Here is a 22,047-nt window from a genome sequence, read left to right on the forward strand (position 1 = left end):
TAAACACACATTAATATAGATTACACAATTAAAATTAAGGAGGGAAGACTGAAAGGAAGAAAAGAACATAAGGCTCCTATGGACACTGATTTGGGTTAAGATAGTACTATTAATGAAGATAAATATGTGTCTTTGTGTATATTTTAGGAGCTGGGATAGATCTTTAAATGATAGATTTGTTTTTGGATAACTTGGATTTGTTAATAAATAAAGATAAAAAAAATTAGGAAGTGAAAAGCCAAACATTGTTAGCGTGAGAGAATTTCAAGTAAACATCTCCTGCAGAGATGTCAACTCTTTACTTTCAAAGTGGGTGTAAAATATCTAAATGGCTAAGGACCTAGCAGTTCATTTGCCTCTTAAAAAGCTAAGCTCCTGAAAAAAACAGTGGGAAATGCTAGAAGACTTTGTCACATACTTGGGAGAAAAGGCCTTTGCCTTGCAATAGGTTAAGAATGTAATAGAGAAAAAGAATGTTCCTCTTATGGTATCTAGAATGCATTTAAAGAAAGAACCTGTACTTATAGAGCAACATCCTGAAAAAGAGGTGCCCAAAACCCTGACATTCACTGAGTATACTGAATTACTGTAACACAGGGGCAATTATTTCAGGTGGAGTGCTGCTTAACAAGTTTTGGTGAGCTGTCAAGGGCCACATGGGTAGCCCCGTCCCTTGGTTGCCATCTTGGGACTGGAAGTTGTGTCCCATCCCCCAAGCCCTTGACCTTTGCTGCTGGAAGTCTCTCTCCTTGCCCCCTCCACCCCCCAGAAATACTCCTTTTGGGAGGGGGGTTTGCCATCTTAGAACCAGAAAAAAACCCAAATCATACACAAAAAGTCAAACACCTACTAGTACATATTTTAATTTTATTTCAAAAAAATATTTTTGTTGTGATATGTATTTGTGTACTGTATATAGAGGGGACTGCATAATAACTCAAAATAAATTCTTAGTCTTGTATATTAGGGGTGTGTGTGGGGATATATGTTGGTGTGTGGGTGTGGATGGTAGGGTGTGGGGGTGTTAGGGGGTTGTGTATATGTGGGGGTGTGGTGGGGCAGGGTGTGGGGGTGTGGGGTTTATGGGGTGAGAGAGAGGGTGTGGGGGTGTGTAGACCCTGCCCCTGTACTCCCCCCATGGTGCAGCAGCCACAGGCGGGGGCGCTCAGGGCTCTCGTGCCCAGTAGGGTGCAGCTCTGGCCAGCACTACACACTGCAGCAAGAAGTGCAGACCCCTGCTGGGCAGTCTGTATTGCTGGCACTCCTCACACTTGCACAGCATGGGAGGGAAGCTGTGTGCACTGGACCCAGCCGCCTTCCCTGCCAGGGCTGCACAGCAGGGGAAGGAAGCCCTGGGTGCCTTTCCTTGGGGGTGGGGAAGGCAGCTGGCTCCAGCACACAGGGCTTCCCTCTCCTGATATGCAGCCTGAGTGGCGAAGGGAAGGATCACAGATACAAGCAAGTGAACTACATTTGAACTGGGCTTCTATATCAAGATGAATTTGGTTTAAAGTCCTACTGTGCATAGCACTAGAGAAAGTTAAAAGAAGGGATTGGCTGCTTTACCTGACACTCCTATTAGTTTCTTTTCCTGTTAGGGCTACCCACTTTGCAACAGCCTAGCACTCATTTTCCAATCCTCCATGCCCTCTGAATACCTATTATATCACATGTAACTGCACCAACTTTACGACCAACTCAGGCCCAGCATGTACTTTATACTATGTGTGACAAGAATTTGGGCCAGACTTCCCAGGAAGCTGTAATACCTTATTGTCGTTCCTTGTAGTCGATCAATCTTCTTATTTAACTCTGCAATAATGCTGTGAAGCTCTGTGATTCGTTCTTCATAGCGCAGTGTCGTTCGTTCTTGTACATCTTCGTGCTCTCTCATGAGATGAGACTGCTCACACTAAAGCACAAAGAAAACATATAAGTTTTATGATAATATAAAATAGCCCTCCTACCTACCAATCCCAACATTAAGTTTCGACAAGGGGAGGAATACAAGAATGCTCAAAAGTTACACAACCTTGGACCACACTGGCAATTTGTCAGTAGCTCAAGGATTTAATTTACATTGGACAAAACAAAGCATGCTGAAGCTGTCTTCATCTTCAGCATGAAGTGTCACCCACAGCTCAGAGCAACCTGGAGTAACACATGTTGGAATCTTGGTGAGAATCATTATCCATCCAGGATGTTCAGAGCTCTCCCAGTGTTGCTAGGGCCATTCAACATACCACAAGCAGAAATTATGTGAGAAGGCTGTGCAATAATTGTGCTGTGATGTTGTGCTGCAGCATCGGATCCTGTAACAATGCAATGATTCCTTTTCTCTTCTTTGCCATTTACTATTTAGTGTCAGTGACTTTTACAAATTTCTGCAACAACTTGCTGTCACGTAGACTGAACAATGATAGACAGTTCATATATCATGTCCAGTGTTTCTCTCTCTCAATTGCTGTCACAAGATCTGTCCTTTGGAACATGTCTTTACCAAAGTAGTTGTGGCAGGATCTGCCTGTGGCAAAATGCCATCTCTGTCTTTCTCCAAACTCTGCTATCAGGCAGATGACCAATTTGACAATTTGGTTACCATGGTCACTGCAGAGGGCAGACACCCCTGGCTCCATCAGCTTCAGGTAACCCTGAGTTGTAAACTGAGCTGGATACATTCCTGAGGGAGAGGGAAACCTGCTCCCTCTGCCTATGTGACTGGCCTCACACATCTGGGTGGGGGCTTCAACTCCCTATTGTTCTAAACCAGAGGTGGGCAAACTGCAGCCCACAGGCGAGATGCAGCCTGCCAGGCCATTCTATCTGGCCCACAGGCCCTTAAAAATTTTAGAAAATTAATATTTATCTGCCCCTGGTTGCCTGTCATGCGGCTCTCAATGGCTTGCTAAAACTCAGTAAGCAGCCCTCTGTCCGAAATAATTGCCTGCCCCTGTAATCTAAGCAACGTCATCAGGACTGGGTTGGGGGCTAGAGACCCTGCCAGTCTACCCAGCAACCAGTGATGCATTTCAAACTGGTTGGCTGGCAGCCAACAGTTGCTGGCCTTCATTGGATCAGGTAAATGAGGTCATAAGGTCTATATAAGTTAAGGACTGCCCAGGAGACGGGGCAGCAGCCATGATGAGAACTTTCAGAGAAGCTGGATAGACAATCTAAAACTTACTCTCTCTCTTGAAACTCATGGTCAATGAATTGCTTACCTCCAGCGGGAATCTCCACCTGCCTCTGGATGATACTTGTGAGTAAGCTACTTGAGATCTAACTAGATATATAGCTTTCAGTAACTCAGATGTGTGATTAAAGGCTACCATGCCAGTGTTTGCTCTAAGGTACTTCTCTGATATTGCTCTACCTTGTACCTTATTCCAAACCTACTCCTTGTAATCAATAAAGTTCTCCTCTGTACCTAACATGGCAGACTTTTTAGAGAGGGTCTAGATTATGCCTTGTGGTCTCATTCAGTTAAGGGAGACCACTATTTGTGCTTCAGACTTAGGGAAGCACCCCAAGTTCTTGCAGTGGGTCGAGTACCCCTCAAGGACTACTACGCCTGTGTTTCCCAGGGGGCCCAGGACCAAGATTAGTCTAGACTGGGTGGTAGCAGCATTACCCCCAGGCTTGTGGGTGTGCTCCAGGAAGGGGGTTGGCTGGGCATGAGGCTCTCCCAGGGACCCACTCAGAGCCTGGAAGGTGGTCGGGCGCAGTGAGGCGGGTGGCTGAACACAGGAGCACCCCCTACTGGCCTACCACAGTGCCCATACCAGCAAAGAATGGTATGTCAGCACAGAACAATGGTGTGCGTATAGAGATACTTATGCTAACTCAACTACTAAAAGCAGCAGAGTTTCCCCTACCTAATTAGCCCTGCTGAGAAGCACAGTACATTAGGTCAAGCAAAGTACCACACAAATGTGGCTATAGTGCACCTGATACCCTAAGTTGGTATGAAACAGTTGTTCAGGACAAGCTCAGGTTGAACTATATAGCACTACAATATGCTGTACAAGCATACCCAATGACATAATGCAATAACAAACAAATAGAATTTGATACAATGTTTTGACACTGTGCCATGAAGTTGCAGCAGTCAATTAATTCTAGAAGATGGTCATAAAAAGAAGCAATGCTAATTCCAGACAAGAGCAGTTTATTGCAACAGGCTGCAAAACACCTTAGTCAACTAAACATTTGAGATGTGTCAGCGTCTTCTACCAGGTGATCCAGGAAGAAGAATAGTGCAAGACACTGGAGATGTGGCCACTGCCTCCTTCCCTATTATTCTGGCTTGAGTAGTTGGTTGGAGTAAGTATCTAGAATAATAGACAAATTCTAGAAAATCTGTAAGCAAGCATATCTTCTCTTCAGGAAGGAAGGGTCTCTGAAAGCGCTACATTTTACACTCTTTACTCATTTGAGTGATGAAACCACCATGCTATTATAGTTTTTTTGTATGCCTCACAGAACCCTGCTGTCTCCAAGAGAGTTTTAATTCAGTTTCTGCCGCTGTTTCCAGATGCCAGCACCTGCATGCACTGCAATTACAAAGCCAGCTATGATACATGTTCCTTAGGCCTGTGCTCAGCAGCAGTCTGTGAGGACCAAGACTTCTAACATCCTGTTTCTCCTCCCTGGCAGGAATCAGCCAATTCTCCTACACTTACATAATAGTGTCCACTGTGTTCCAGTTAAAGAAATCTCAGTGATTTAAGCATGGCTACTGCAAAAATTACATCTGCTGATCAAACATAATCAATGCCTACATAATGGAACAGAAATAAACAGTACATGCAACTCTTGCACTTTTTTTTTTTACACCAAAAGTGATTTGCCCAAAATTGTCACTCTATACAGTACAAGTACAGTAATGTTATATAAAACACACATATGTATACCTCCTATATTAAAAGGTCTGACAGTATTTTCATAACATCCTCTTATTCTCTTCGGTCCAAAACCTATGGCTTGAGGTAATCACCTATAAATGAAATTTGTTCCAAAATGGAACTTGATGCTGAGCTTGAGAACACTTCAGTGTTTTTACACACTAACAACACAAAGGTGTACTAGTTTCAGACCCTATTCTTCTCCAGTAAAAACTGTCCTAATTTTAACTTTTGCTACCTTTCCCCAGGTCCTGTAGAGTTTCCACATGCTTTTTTATTCTAAGCCCCTACCATGAAACATACAATGGTTTCCCCCCAACCCTCCTAACAAAGTACTGAATATTCAAATTTGATCGATGGATATTAATAAAAACATGTATTATGGATACATTGTTATTTATTTATTTTTTGGAAAATAAGAGAAAGAATGAACCAAGATACATACCACACGCTGTAATGATGGGGCAAATAGTATTTAGTTTAAAACGTAAATACATATTTATCACAGAAAAATAGAACTCAGGAATGTAAATGAGTTCAAAATTTGCCAAGGGCAGAACTGTTCTTAACAGCAGTCTCTGTCCAAATGAAGGCTGTTCTACTTTCTTTGCACAAAATAGATCTTTAACACAAGCACAGACAACATCCCATTCTACAATGGGATTAATTTTGTTCTTAGACTAGGGGCTCAGACTTGTACCAAGTGTAATGCCACATGGATCACAAGGGGAGTGTGCTTATCAGATGGTCTTCTGAAAAAAAGATGAAGAGCTAAGGGCTACTTCCTGGAACTCCAATTAGCTATATTTGGCCTTCAGGTCACACTGGCTATTACATAAAGAAGGCAACAACCTATCTGCTGACATGAAATAATGTAGTTTCTCCCCATCTTACCCCCTTCATACTTGACCAAAGAGCTTCCTCTTCTTTCAAAGTGTAAAAGTATTGGGTAGAAAGTGTCAGAAAAAAACCAACAGCTTCACAAAAATGTTAGACACGGGTTAAGTGCAGGAAAAATGGAAAGAAAAAGCTGCTTACTGTACCTTTCTAAACCAAATTTCCTGTGATATACTTTGATGATCACAAACAGTCTCAGCATTATCCAGTTCAGTGAATTATCTGCACAGTGTGTGTGTTTAAAAAAACAACAAACTGAAAGGACATTTCTGATAGTGTGTTTAATAATTATTTTTCTAACAATAAATAAAAAGCCTACAACAACAGATTTAATTTATCTGTGCCCTGAAAAACTGAATAATCCTTATCTTGACTGAAGATATACTGACTCCCACTAATGGACTCTAGCCATTCTCAGACATTATCAGACTTGCTTTCCTTCTCTCATCATTGCACCATTTTTCACAATAATCTTTATAGTGACAAACATATAATGTGAACAACAAAGAGCAACAAATGTTTTAAAGATATCAGTGAAACGTGTGCACTGGAACTATTTCAAGTTTTGTTTAAAAGGGTCACTGGGGCAACAAAATGTGGAAATAGAAAAGGCAGAAGCAGGAACCACTAGGAGAAGCTGCCCTAGGAGAGGCTGCAAGCTGGTTTGGTGGGAAATAAGCCCAAGGATACTTGGCTGGTGTGTCCTGAAAGGTGAAGTGATTCTTCTTTAAAAAGCATTCAAAAGTGGGGAACACAGTTTTGCATCACAGAATCTAGAGAAGGAAGGGCATATCAAGTCTATCTACCAGCCAGGATTTAATAGATTTCATAAGATTTCATAGACATTAGGGCCGGAAGGGACCTCACAAGATCATCGGGTCCCAAGGGGCAGGACATCAGCTGGGGTCAGATCACCCCAGCAAGATAAGCATCCAGGCGTTTCATAAAGGTATCCATGGTAGATGCTTGCACCACTTTTTGGGGAAGTCTATTCCAGACTCCAGAGACTCAGACAGTAAAGAAGTTTTTCCTTATGTCTAAAATGGTCTTCCAGCAGTTTGTGACTGTTAAACCCTGTTTTCCCTTGGGGTGCCCTGGTGAACAGATGTCCTGCCAGTTCCTGATGCACACCCCTTATATACTTATAGGCTGCCACCAAGTCACCCCTGAGCCTTCACTTCTCCAGGCTGAAGAGTCCCATGCCTCTCAGCTTCTCCTCATAAGGCCTGTTCTCTTGACCTCTGATCATGCGTGTGGCTCTCCTCTAGACTTTCTCAAGCTTCTCCACATCCTTTCTATAGTGTGGAGCCCAGAACAGGATGCAGTACTCCAGCTGAAGCCTCATCAAGGCTGAGTAAAGCAGGAGGATGAATTCTTGGGTTTTGCTTGAGACGTATCCGTAGATGCAAGCCAGAATTTTATTTGTTTTGCTGCCCACTATTCAGTGTTTGTCCCTAGGTTGTGTCACACAACACAGCTTTTGGCCCAAACTTACTCTGCGTCACTCAATGTTAAAATGAACTTCCTAATATTCAATCTAAAACTGCCCTTTGCTCATTCAAGTCTGTTGTTATTAAATATCATTTCATTATGCTAAAGTATTTCACCTCATTGTTTACATCTTTCAAATATCACAAGATTTTTCATGTCCTCATCCTTTCCTAGCCAAGATGTATGTATTTAGTCCTTTTAATCCATCTTCAACTTTACAGTTATGACGTGACTCAGACTCCCCCCTTTCTCTTCAGCTTTGTTCTGGCCTCATATCTAGTTGCCTGACTGACATTTAAGGGCATTGCAGAGAAAGTACAAGAACAAGCCACAGATTCCTGAATGGGGTTGCAACTGAAGACCAGGTACCAGAAAAAAAGTAATTTTGGTAAAGTTTTTAGGTTAAGCAAGCTAACCTTGTTCTGGGACAAACTACAAGTTGCTTCATTGAATCAATTTACCATGTCTGAGAACACCTTTGCGTCTTAGTCTCATCTTCCGTATAAGAGAGACACAACATGAAACCACCACCAGAGTATCAAGACTATGAAGTGAGAGGATAAGAGAAAATATTTCAGCCCCAGGATACCAGCTCAGCAAAAGAGTGTCATTGCCTATTAATGCATAGAAACCTACCATACACAAAACAGTAACAGCCTCATCCTTTGTGTTACCCTTACTGCACTCAGTTAGAAGATTAGACCAAATCCTAACATCAGTGCTATAGTAACAAACCCCCAGAGCCTCAGGCACCTTCATGAAGTAGAAGTAATTCCAGTAACAAAATAATTACGGAAGAGCACAAGTCATGACCTGAATTAGTTTTAAAAAAGCCCATACACACCAAAAAACCAACACCTGCCTGGCAGGCTCTAAAGAACTAACATTTTTGTCCAAACAAAAGAACGTTTTAAACTGAGTGGGATTGTAGGATGTCAGACATTTTTATTTATTAAGCTACTTTCATCCTGCCTGACATTCCCTCTTCTTCCCCAGAACTCTGCACAATGCAAATCCTACCATTCTCCACTCATCTCTATGCCCAAATCTCAAATTTATTCCAAACTAGCGTTAGCTCATAAAACTTGCACTTCAATATTAAACAAAGTTTCTCAAATTTTCTGGTTTAGAGACAATAGAAGATTCTTCCAAAAATTTCCACCAGATTTCCAAGCAAGCATCATTTTGCCTTCTCCCCTGTAGAACACTGACTTGATAGGACAACTTTTCCATTCCTAAAACTTTCCAAACTTTTTTAATGAGGCTGTGATCTCAGGGGTGTTAATTCTCTTCCAGGCTTTTGCAACTAATTTTTGCAGCTGCTAGACAATTAGTAATCAATTCCTTATGACACTTACATGTTGCAGAGTTCGCAGGATGGATCCATACGAATGCTAAGAAGTTAGCTGCTCATTTGCATCCTGGCATTTCCCTCACCATGTCTCCAGCCTTCTTCTAGAACAGATTAATTACGGGACAAATCCACCACCTGTGGTAGAATCCTCCCAAATGACCACATTCCCTCCAGCATTTGCTTGTTTCTACCCCATAAATGCATTTAAATTTAAAGTGGAGTGAGATACCATCAATATAGGATTGATATAGGATTTTAATATTAATTTCTAATGATTTTAGCTCACTTATTGAATGACAGAATGTGTCTTGATTTCAAGTCATTCACAGCAAAACAAAATAAAGCTGTTCCTTTTGTGAAGTCAAGTCTCCTCATCCAAAAACACAGTATGAAGTGTTTTGGATTTCCCCCTCTCTAGGCATCTGCTCTTCCACCTTCTCTTCTGTCTAGCTTACAGAGAAAGGCATACTACTGTACTGATACAGCTGGGTAATTCATGTGTGGAGAACTGTGAGGTTGCTTGTGGCATTTCCAAAGGAGTAGAACAGAGAGGAGCAGTACGTAGCTTGAAATTCTCAAATTTCAAACCCCCCACAGTTCATTTCCAAATATATTTTTTTCATGGCATCAACTGTCAATATTTTTCTTTAAAAAGAGCATAACAAAATTGCCAAGCTCTGAGATGTATGGCACATCCTGACAATGAAGGCCTTTAGAAATGTGTTCTTTTACCCGTCCTAAAGAAGAGGGGACATCGAACCAACTTTGGAAAAAGAAACATTTATAGAAATTCAACTATATGTAGTTTCTGTGTTCCCTTTTCTGCTACTGAAGACTAATCAAGCTTTAATGAATATTTTAATCCTTATAGCTCAGCTTCTCTTTTTGCCGCGTGTTAAAACAAGAGCATCATGAGCTTTGCCTATTTTTAGTTTTATGGATTTCTGCAAATATTTTCTTCAGAGCCAACTCCCTTCTAAAGCTTCAAATTCACTAGTTTCATAAGAGTTCAAACAAGAAAAATGTCTATTTGGCAGAGGTAGGTAAACTCTATGCATGGCCATGCATTATAGCTTGGTTTAAATCAAAACCAGAAGTGGACCTTCATTCGTTTTGTATCATTTACTGTAGGTTACACGTCAGAGATAGAGAAGTGCTTTTTTGTTTTGGATACAAGAGGGCTGAGTGGGTTTTTTTAGTGTTAGTTAGGATGTGCAGTAGTTTGTAGAACTATTTACAAAAAGTTATTAGTAGTGGCATAAGAAAGAAGGGACATGTGAGGAGCAGAGAGAGCAAGGCAGATTTAGGAGATCCATGGATGGGGATGTAGTAGGTGAGGTACCTGTTCTTGCTGCCTGTGCTGAAAGTCAAAAGTCACACAAGATAAATTGGGATATCTGAGGCATAGGATATGGCAACAGACAACATGCCATCTAAGGAGTGGGGAAGCTGGTCTCTGGAATGGTAAAATGCTTCTAGAAGAGTCACTGAACCTTGGAAGCAAATGGTCTCATGCTGACAATAGCAGACAAAGGCCACGGTTACACATACTCCGGGGGTGGGAGGTGGTACTTAATTAGAGCAGCTCCGAGAGCCACTCTAATTAAAGTGCTGCTGCACCCCCTGTATCAGCATCCTCATGTTTAAAAAAGGTGGTGGGGCACTTGAACTAAAGCTCATTTAATCCCCACTGCCATTTTTGAGCATGGCGATGCTGATACATGACGTGCAAGAGGCTCCTGGGGCATGGCAACTGCCTCACTCCAACAGACTCAATTAGTCAGACTAGAATTAAACAGGCGAGAATTCCAGCCTCTGCACTCATGTACAGATGCCCAAAAGGAGGCCTGTTGTCAACAGCAGCAAGAAAGAGGGCAATGGATATCAGTTGTTTCAGAATGCAGTGAGTTACAAATAGTAGAACAAATATAAGCAACAACAACAACAACATGGGGAAAAAACCGAAAGAAACAAAAGGGAAGGTATTATAGCTAGAAATGGAACTGATAAATATGGCAGGAGACTGATCTGAATTTTTACTGCATGACTATACTGCTTCTAGTATCCTGGCTAGCTTGGGTACTACTGCATGGCACTGCATTGTTCTGTGTGCCCATTTTGTTCCTTCCTGTTTGCCATTTGATCCCATCCCTGTAATCAGGCTTCCGTCTCTTCACTCCGCTAAACCTTCAAATTTCTCCTTTTTATATAAATTCTAAACAACTTCTCTCTCTTTCTTCTCGTGTTTGCTGTCCCTGTACTGCTGATCTCACCTCTTATTTTTCCTCCTCGTTTCTTCATTTTGGAGATAGCAAACAGAACAATTCAGGGACCAAGTCTTTCCTCTCTACACTCTTGTCTTCCAATGACCCTACCTCTTCTCATAGCTTTTAAACACACCTATACTCTGATGGTCTCCAAAATCACTAATGTTTCTCTCCCATGAGCCATAGACCCATTGGAGACACTGCAACTACAACAGTGAGTTTAATAATGATATGCCACAGCAGTCATCTGTTCTGATGCATATCTGAGATGTTGACTGAGCTGAAAGAAAGCCCAGAGAAGTGGTTCTATATTGGTTAAATATGTCTCATTATGGTAATTCAAATGCTATTCTTCAGTCCCTTTAAATAAAGATTCCTAGTCATTCATCTATTTGCTCTATGTCTGCAATGTATGCCCGGTGAACTTTTGAATCACATAATTATAGGACAGTAGGAGTGAAAAGGACCTCTGGAAGTTGTCTAGTCCAATTCCCAGCCTGAAGCAGCAGCATCCTTATCCAAATCATCCCATACAAATCCTTGTCTAATCTATTACTAAATCTACAACCTAACCTACCACAGGTAAAGGAGGGGGACAATGACTGTCCATGTCCTGCTGCTGCAAATGTTATCAAAACACACTTGAGAGATCCAAGAAAGAGGGTCAAGCCCTCTGCTACAGAGAAGGCAAAACAATGCCTACTCTGTACCAATCTGACCACAGGGTAAAATTCCTTCCTGACCCCAAATATAGTGATCTGTCTGATCCTAAGCAGAAGGGCAAGACCTTCTAGCCAGAAATCTCTAGGTTTTAGTCCCAGCAGAACACTTAGCACACCCTAATCAAAATCCCCAGTTTGGCTGCAACCAGTGTCCAGTGAAAAAATACCCTGTGATATGCAACAGGAGAAAAACATTCCTTCTTGGCCCCATGTGGCAACTATTCAGATTGATGAAGTGATACATTTTAGAGGTGTCAGGTTTTGATGAGGACAAGAATGGTGGAGAGGGGAAGAAAAAGATGAAAAAATAATTCCAAGGTTGAGAGTTTGTATGAAGAACTGAATGCTAATGTTAATAATAAATCAAAGTGAAGGGAATACAAACAAAGAAGAAAACATGTTTTAGGCATACTCAGCTCAGGAGGACTGCAAGAATGGTCATGATGGATCATGTTTACTTTATATTTTTTAATATGGCCTCCTTATTTCCATCATCTTTTGCAATACCCTCCACACCCACCACAACTTCAAATAAAATAAACATGTGACTTTAATCCCCTTTTATTAGTGTTTTGATCTCTATAAAGGATTAAGTCCAACAATTCATTGGATCTTTTATCTGTCCTTTGGAGAGAAAAATGGGAGACAGCTGGTATTTAGCTGGGGAATACAGAACACGGGGAAGAATCACAAAGTAGTCAGACTATAACTCCCCCTACAACAAGGAATCCCTGCAGCTTTACAAGTTAAAAACTTCCATTTTTAAAATGTTGGGGTTTTTATCAGAAAACAACATGTTCTACACAATGTGGAAGCTTCATGAAAAAAACATTTAGTGGAAAACCATTTTTTGGTCCAAAAATATTTCAGCAGAAATCTGGGGACCAATTATAAAGCACTTTAGAGCACTTACATGTGCTCTTTAAGGAACTCCAGCTATTTGAAGGCAGTAATAACCAAAGGAGAATGCCCCCACAGAACAATGGATTTTCTCTCTTCCTTTGGCATCATGATAAGGGATCTATTTTTCCCCACAGTCCTCTTTGTAGGTGCATGTCCTGTGGTGTTTATTTTAGGGGAGGGATAAGGGGGCAGAGACTACTTTTCAAACACTCTGAAGCAGGGTGGCACCCCTGGGTGACACTTAAACCTCCCTGGACATTCCATTGCTGACCTCAGAGTAGCTGTTCTTAGCCAACAAAACTTTAAAAATGTATGGGAAACTGCAAAACAAGAAATCATCACAGACAGGATTGTGTTAAGTATGGTTTAATCTGAGACTATGGATGCTTATCCCATTACTTTGAACTTTTATAAACCCCTTGTCCCTTAGTGGGTTAACCTACTTTGTTTTTCACTCTCCTACCCACCTTGCCTCTCTCTGCAGTGCCTTCTCCTTTTTCCTCCCCCCTTTCCTATGCTTTGTATTCTAATCACTCCTTTCTATTTAGTAGCTCTGCTTTCTGCAGTCCCTTCACAGCATTTGCTGAGGTAAGCCCTCTGCTTACAAAAGTGTACGCTGTAACATCTCTGATTTAGTTAGTCTATAAACATGCGAATCCCCTCTGCACTTTGCCCGACTCTAAACCAGCATGGCTAAAAACCTTTCAAAAACTGCCTCCAACCTTCTTGGCTGCTCTGATTTTCCCTGGGGTCAGCACAGAATTTGCCCTGTACCTCCTGGGCACAGACTCCTAATGGACACAATTCAGAATCTGGTCCATGTTTTGTTGCGGGTTATTTTTTTTAATAAAACAGAAAGAGTATTATCTACATTATAGTGGTTTTACCTATATTACTAATACTACCACAAATTATTACAACTAGAAAACCTAAACAAATTATTACAACTAGAAAAACACGTTCCTCGCCTGTTGCGTTTCTTTGCTTTTGGAAATCCTCACCATGGCAATGCATATGGACCTATTAGTTTAAATTTCATCTATATCTATTCTTTTGGGTCAATTTCATCCTTTGGCTCTCCTGACCCAACACAATGTCATAACATTTGGCTCCTAATTACTGCGGAGGATGGTTTATTTGCTTTAAAAACTGTTTTGGTTGGATTCTTAAAATTCCATATAAACAGTTCAATTGATCTTCTGGTTTTTGCAAAATATACATTTGGATGAAATGCAAGTTGGCACTACCCCTAGAAACACTAAACTTTATTACTCTTATGCTGTTTACACAGTTCTCAGGACTCCCTAGGATCAACAGCCAAATATTTCACATTCGCATAACACTTTACAGACATTAAACAGTTAATGACAGAGTTTTTGCTAAAGGCAAACAAGGCAGGTAAACCCTCCCTGGTAAAAAGACTGTCATGGACGTAGGGTTTCTTTCATTGCCCTCTGACAGTGAGTAAGAACCTTGACTAGATAGACCAGTGGGAGCCAACCTTCTTGGCAGACATGGCACAAGGTAAACCCTGCACACTCCCCCAGTACCCCTCTGAACCTCTTCCCTTGCTCGACTTGTTACTGTGCTTTCTGCGTTCTGCTTGATCCATTGCTCTGCCTTCTTCAACCTGCCCTACCATTGTGTTCCCTGCTCCCCCCCTGATCAATCGCATGCCACACAAAGAGGCTGCCTATGCCACTTACAGTATATGTACAAAGACTGACCACTTCTAAAATAGACCACTCACCTGACACAATCTGGAAATTCTTAACGTCAGATTATTCCTCATCTTTCCTCAATTTCTTACTATCTTTCTCATACTAAAAAAAAGGTCTCAATGTAAAAGGACATGCAACTTTTATTGTTTGGCACTTTTGCAAACTGGAGTTACAAAATGCAATTGAACTGATCCTTAATGAATGCCTAATAGCAAGCAAAAGCAACCTGCAGCCCTGTTGATCAAATTTAGTCAATAAGGGCTACTATACAGGTGCAGGGAGCCTGCTCCAACCTGCTGGAAATCCAGTGCTTCGGAGCGACTCGATTAATCGAGTCTGCTGGAGCATGGAAATGAATGTGCTCCACCAGATTCTAGTGTCACGTGCATCAGTGTCCCCATACTGAAAAATGGCAGTGGGGCACTTTGACCTAGTGCTTGTTGGACAAGCTTTAAAGTGCCTCACCACCATTTTTTCAGTACAAGGATGCTGATGCACATGATGATCAGGCACTTCTAATTATGGTGGCTCACTTGTTAAAGTGTCCTCCCGCACACACACCTGCCGGAGCATGTGTAAAAATGCCCTAATAGACCTCTACAGAGAGGGCTTGCAACAAACATTTGAGACACTGCTGCTAAGTATTCACGCTTGGCCTGGTAGCAACACAGATTTATTCCCGTTTTAATTGACAGGCTTATGAACCTAAACAAAATATAGCACAGCATGCAGCTAGTTTAATTTCCATGGGTGAAGCTGAACCAGCAGGGTTTCATTTTTGTAGTTCTCCAGCAGCAGTTATATGCATTTATGACATCACAGGATGCGGTCATGCAAATAAAAACTGCAGTGATATAAATTCAAAAATATATCTTCACTGCAAGCAAGCATACATACATACATATACAAAAATCTAAAAAATTAGTACTATATAACATAATGAAAGCCAAACCTTAATGCATTTAATGTGTGTTAAGTACCAAATCAAAAAAGGTACATGCCAACAGGGAATCGTCATTTATGGTGGTGTTTCGAATGGGGTCGCTCAGGCATTGATATTAAGCCCAAAGCCATTCAATTATTTTATCAAGGATCTGGAAGTAAACATAAAACTATGGCAAAATCTGTAGATGCCAGATTGGAAGAAGCAGTAAATAGTAATAAGGGCAGGGGAGACTTAAAGAATGCCTGAACAGCTTGGTAAATTAATCCCCATTCAAACAAAGGGCACACTTTTGTATCAAATTGTATCTCAGAATGGGGGACTCTCTTGAGAAGCAGCAAACTCAGAAGAATTTTAGGGATCGGAATGATCAATGTGAATTCCCATAGAGATGCTGTGGCAAAAGGATTATTGTGAACTTTGGGTATATAAATGGGGGGAATAAAGAGTAGGGAGATGATTTTACCTCTCTATGCCAGTGATACTCAACCAGGGTGCTATGGCATCCTACGCTACCACATGTCCCTATTAAAACTGCCATGGGGTGCTGTGCAGTATTAGCACCGTTAGACATGAAAACCTATACAATTCACAAGATGAACCCAGAGATTTTCCCTAAATAAGTATCTACCATGTCAAAAACATTCTGACTTGTTTTGATCTTTTTGAGTTCTCTGCCACAGAATAATTACTTTATTATTTTTCTGTAGTCTAAAAATGAGCGAAAGCAAAGTGACGGCATTTTCTGAGAAGTGTTTTGAGTCTAACAAGGGGTGCCTTGACTCTAAAAAAAACCACTGCTCTATGATGAGACTACTCCTAAAATACAGAACTGTGGGTACAGTTCTACTGTTGTTTTTAAAAGAAGGTTGAAGAACTTGGAGAGTATGAAAATAGAGCAGTGAAAAATTATTCAAGGGCTGGAGAAAAAGCCCTGGAATACAGTGGCAATGCAAAGGGGTGACATGCAACCTGAGAGCGCTGCTGCACCCCTTGACAGGCCATGCTCTGCACTTAGGTGATGGGCAGGGGGGGCCAGCGGGAGTGCCGGTGCCCCCCCCTGCGAGCGCCAGCCAGGGAGTGGGAGCGCTGCAGCCACTTCCAGAAGCCAGCGAGTGAGACTGGCCGTGGAGGGACCACCCACACAGTCGGCGGGATCAGCTGTGTGGTATCCCCCGCCCCCAGTCCTGACTGGTTGCTGGGGGGGCACATCCCGCCCTCCCCCGCCCCCGCGCGCCAAGTAAGGTGGCACCAGTTGCCCATGCTGGAATATGAACTCTTTGTATCTCTATTCATTTACCTTATAAAAATTATTATTTGAAACTAAGTACCACCATGGGAAAAAAAATGCTGGTTATTAAAGGACTCTAATCTAGTGGAAAAGGTGCAACAAAAACCAACATCTGGGATTTAAAACCACATTCAAATTAGAAATTAGGCACAACGTTTTCCTAAACAGTGAGGGTTATTAGTTCCAAACTACCAATGATGGCATCTCAACTTCGTGATGTCTTCATATCAAGACTGGATGACAACCCTTAGCCAAACACAAGCTCCTGGGTTCCATACAGGGGTAACTGGATGAAATACTTAACAACTAGTGACATATTCAGAGTCAGATTAGATAATCTAATGGCCCCTTCTGGCGCTAAACTCTAAGAAATTGAGTACATTTTTATATTTAAGTCAATGGAGGGTATATGAAATGTGTAAGAACAATAGCCTTTGCAGACAAATGTTCCGTACCTAAAGAAGACATGCAACACAGAAAGCTATAGTTCAAATGTTATCACACCCTTTCTCTGCTTGTCTTTATTCTGCTCTGAAAGAATATTTTTTAAGAGTTCAGATCTTATTCCTATTTAATCTTTGGCTTCTTTACTGAGCATCAGTTATAAGGGTGATCATATTGATGTTGAAACCTGCCCATTACAAACTTGACTGGAGACAGTCAAATCATTTCTCCCGGACTAGTGAGCAACTACAGAGTAACAATGACTTTTGATCACTACTAATCTTGGCTGGATTTGTATTGACCAAGAAGTTAAAGGCTCCACGGTTAGTCACTCAAGCCAATCAGATCTTGCATCTATTTATATTTTCTAATCTATTTTAAAACAGTCCCTATTACTTCTGATTATTTATGCTGGCTTTGAACCAAAAAAGTTCAAGAAATAATTCAATTAGCTCAAGTTATGCCATTAGAACATACAAACTTAAATGAATAAAATCTGTGGCAAAAAAAAAAATTCTTCATGTTTGTGTTACAGTGCATTTTACTCTCTTTTTCTGTTTGAAAGGGGAAAAAAAACAACCTTTGAATAGCCCATTTTCAGCATCTTCAGCCACCACTCACCTGTGCCTTTGCCAATTTCTTTTCCAACAGGTCCCGTTCCCTTTCTGTTTGTTGCAGTCGTTTATTAAGCTCCACTATGTCTCCTTTTAGTGATGCCAGGGCTGCTAAATGGAGCTGTAAAATAATCAAAATATATCCAGGTTAAACTATACCACTTATAAAATACCAGATCTGGACATAATTTAGATAAATAGAATAGGAATGGGTCTTCTGTATACACTGACTACTGTGGGCATTCCCACTTCAGAACCAAGAGGTAACCAGAACAACGTTTAAAAATAATCAACTAGTAAAAATAATCCGCACATTAAGAAATGCCTGGAACTCTCCACTTTTTACATAAGCTCCTCATACGAACATACACCTCGCCAAAATAAATATAATGCAGCATAATATAGCTTAAAGTCTAGGTATATTAGCTTTTCAACACTACCTCCGCAGAAGCTAGATCAGAGACTTGTTATGAAAACCCCCCCTGAAATGCTGGCTCAAAGTCTTGTATTCTAAAGGAAGGTGGAATATGCTTTAACCACCTGAATGATTTCCAACACAGCCTGTCAGCTTGCTAGAAAGAACAACGGGGATACAGCAGAGTTCGATATGTTACTTTGCAAATAACAGAAATGCCACTTCAGAGCTACTACCATTCAGAAGTTGTCATTTTCCCCAGGTCTCTTGTTGGTGAGTCTGAACAAGTAAAATTACAGAAGTTCAACAGAAGGACTCAAACTGCATTTCACTCTTTTGATATTTTATTTGAATTAAATAATTATACTAATGACAAATATGTGCTTATAACAGTGGTTCTTAACAGTTTTTGATTCAAGGCAACCTCAGAAATTGCCAGTTTTTAGTTTTCACTTGTTTTTTGACTGCAGATAAATAGTAAAGCAATTTTTCTGCTGCAAAGAACTCAGAAAGACCACAACAGGGTAGAATGGTTTTAACGCTATGGATTCCTATTTGAAGTCTCTGGGCATATCTTGAGAAACATGTCTGCATACTTAACAGTGCTACCATTGCTTGGTACCCCATGGTACCCCTGAAAGGATCTCAAGGCAGCCTGGATGACAATCACTGCTTTATAACCTGCAGCTGCCTTAAAAACTGTAGCTTGGTGACTAAACACAGTTTATTTCAAGATATTGATTCCAAACACTTTTGGATACTCCTTTGAATCTGCAACTTAGGTCTGCTGTCTCAGGGCTGTTGCTTTCTGCATTTTACTCTTGTATAAACAAATATGATAATCTCCAATTAGAATACTAGAAATTAAAATGCAGTGCACACAAGTACCAGAGAATATGCTATTAGTAGCTAAACCAAAAGATTGAGAAAGCACCCAGAATGGAAGAGAAGAACCAAAAAAACTGGTAGGGATTGCAAGGTGGAATTGACAATTCATATCTATCTGATGGCATGTGGAAATGGATGACAGGCTCAGATAATTGGAACAAATGGACACCCTAAGAAGAGTCAAAAAAGATTTTTATTTGGATAACATTAAAAATCCATCACTTTCTCCTGTATTCCCAATTACCCAGTTCATAGCTGGGAAGAATGCATCATGGGCCCATGATGGTAAATACAACTAAAATGCCTAAGAAAAAAACCAGCGAGTAATACTGAAGTTCATCTTTGTAGCACTGGAGGAACACTTCTAAGTTATATTGGGTGAGAAAACAAAACTGACCTTTCACAATAGATGAACTAGTAAAGCAAATATTGCTGAGTTGCCAAGACAAACCTTTCTCTTAAGGCCAAACTCCTCCTCTTTCTCACTGGGCTGACATTTTGTTAGGAGGGTTTCCTTTATATTATTTGTATTGTTCTACCTCCATTCAAACTGTTAATGAGTCTGGTTCTAATATAATTTAAATTATAACAACCCCCCTTCCAAAAAGCCCCCCAACAACAACAAAACCCAAAAACCACCAAATCCAATACTGGGAACCAGTAAGCCCACAGCTGCTCAGATGTCTGGAGGGATGAAAAGTTTTTTTTCTGCAAAGGAAGACTGAGATGGATCCAGCAACTGCATCCTTTGTATACAGCATTGTGAGTACTTCAAGGTGTCAGTTTCGGTTTCGAGACTAGTATTTTTGCCATAATTTTTCAGCTGTAAACGCTGCAGTTTTCATTTCAGTTTGGGTCAGAGGCTGAGGAGACTCATTTGACAGCTGGATGTCTTCAGCTGCTTTTTGTTCAAACACAATTCTATCATGACAGCTACATGCTTAAAAAAAAATAAAACTGTAAACGTCTCTTATTTTTTTTAAATGCTGCAAAAGGATTTGGTACTTATGAAGGAGCAGTTTACAGCTATTGAGGAAAGGCATTATATATATACCCCTCTTCCAAATATGTGGGCCAGTACACCTCAATTATCACTTCAAAACTGCCTATGCCAGTGAAATGTTTGGGATGTTCTTGATAACTTCCTCCAGCCATGGTGAAATATATAATATTTTTAGGATGTGGTCAAACCAAGCTGATTTTCACTGACCAAATCTGACCCAGTTTTGGAATCCTGGTCCCAGTCACTGTACCATGTGGTTCCCTTGGTAGAGGTTTTTCTTGATTGCACTTCAGTATCTCAACACCAACTGCAAAACTCTATGCTAACCTGCAGATTGAGACGCATTTGTGATTTTTTTCTCCCTTCAGTTCTCTGGGTCTGATTCTGCTCTCACATTCATTTGACAAAATTCTTTACATTATTCTCCCAAATCTCCTTTTCAATTATTCCAATCATTGCTGGCCTGAGCATACAGCAATTTGGCTGACCCATTCCTTGATTTTACTGATCCTGGTATCCAGCAGCTAACAATTACCAGGACTGAGATACATCAATGAACATGACACCACCCACCCACCTTTCTAAATAATCAGTTTCTAGCACTATTGTCCTCATCCCTCGGTGTCTGGATCTCTACCCTTCATTCTGGATACAGATTTCTCTTGGTGACTTGATCCTGGTACTATCCCATTTCTTTTCAGTATCTTCACTTTAGCATCAGGGAGGCTTCTGCAGAACCAAGAATCTGTGTTAAATTACTAGTAGATTGCTTCCCATCTCACTTAAGCTACCATAATTTTTTTCTTTCCCATTGTTGCTATAACTCTAGTCCTAGTTGCTAGAACATTGAAAAAAATTTACCAGGCACCTGTTAACCAGAGGCCAATGATAAAGGTGAGGTCTAATTCTGGAAGCCCAGAGGCAACAACTCCAGTGCTCCAACTAAATGGCAGAAGGCGGCCATGGAAAAGATGCTGTCTTGCCCAGGTTAAAAAATCCATAGACTTTTTTTTTTTACTTTAGGTCACCCATACTTTGGAGAAGGGAACTGAAATCTGACATGTGGTGGCCCTTGTCTCAGGGATATGCCCTTTATCATCATTGTGGAAAATTCACCCAAATCTGGCTAAGTTATTAAAGACTTTTAAAAAAATTGCAGTTTCACATGATGAGTAGAGATCACTTGGATTTAAGTGGCTAAATTCCTACTACCCTGAGTATGTTCCCTTGCAACTGTAACTATGGGCTTTGTTACATTTGAGCATTTGAATTGAGAAAAGGGAGCCTGTCTCCTGTGGTAGCAATGCCATGTGGATGAAGCATGGAGTATAAAGATGACTGACTCAAATGCAGAAAGGCCAAAAGGGTACCATGCAGAGTGCAAAATGGAGCAAGGTAAGCAAGAATAATGGAACCGAAACAGAGGCAGGACTCAGAGGCAAACAGGTTGTGCCAAGTAATGAACATTTATTTCCAGGTTGTGAAAGGAAACCTGAAGTTTTTCCCCAGGTCTCACCCTTCTTTTGTTGTCAGCAAATGTCTGATAACTAAGGCGGTGTCCCAACCCCTCTATGGGACTGGTCCAGATAAAAAAAGAGAAAGTACTAGTGTGATGATGAACCACTCTGTCAATTCAAGTAATAGAAATCTATTTGTGCATCTAAAGGTTTTGTTACATTTTATTAAAGAGGACATCATAATGTCTACATGCCAAGGAGCAAAGTATGATTGTGTAAAAACTTTAATTCTGGCTCTTTCTATGCTTGACTTCACAGCCTCAATAATATATTTACTGTAGAGCGTGGGGGTGTGTATGTACGTACATACATATTACACATGCATATATTTTAAATTAAAGCTTAAATGCTAGAGAATTTGTGCCTCTTTGGTACCATGGGACCTTTTTTGGGGAAATGCCTTTTTTTTCCACTTGCCAGAGGGGTTTAGGGGAGTTGATTTTTCAAGCACTACATTTATTTTCTTTGTTCACTCTTATGGCACTAGTCACTCCTCTACATCTATTTGTGCACTTTTCTGAGAGACCTAATTGGCTCTTGACATTAATTCTCAAGTATTTCACAAGTTAACATTACACGTTTAACAAAAATAAAGTGGGAAATGTTTTTGAGAAAAGTCTTTCCAGTGTTTTGACCCGCTGTCACAGATCACGATTTGGCTCATTAGATTCAT

General features: G+C 40.7%; 1 protein-coding gene across 2 annotated transcripts in view; it reads right to left on the minus strand.

Moving 5' to 3' along the window:
• The window catches only part of MCC (MCC, WNT signaling pathway regulator), a 362,568-nt gene that overhangs the window by 98,461 nt on the left and 242,060 nt on the right, over positions 1–22,047 (minus strand). For both annotated transcript variants that reach the window (XM_014521105.2, XM_006026174.3), the window contains 2 exons: positions 17,559–17,672; positions 1,770–1,912 (listed from right to left, as the gene is read on the minus strand). In XM_014521105.2, coding sequence (XP_014376591.1) covers positions 1,770–1,912; positions 17,559–17,672 — 257 coding nt within the window. The remainder of the gene's footprint in view (positions 1–1,769; positions 1,913–17,558; positions 17,673–22,047) is intronic.

This window comes from Alligator sinensis, unplaced genomic scaffold (assembly GCF_000455745.1).
Source record: "Alligator sinensis unplaced genomic scaffold, ASM45574v1 scaffold225_1, whole genome shotgun sequence".
Taxonomy (NCBI): Eukaryota; Metazoa; Chordata; order Crocodylia; family Alligatoridae; genus Alligator; species Alligator sinensis.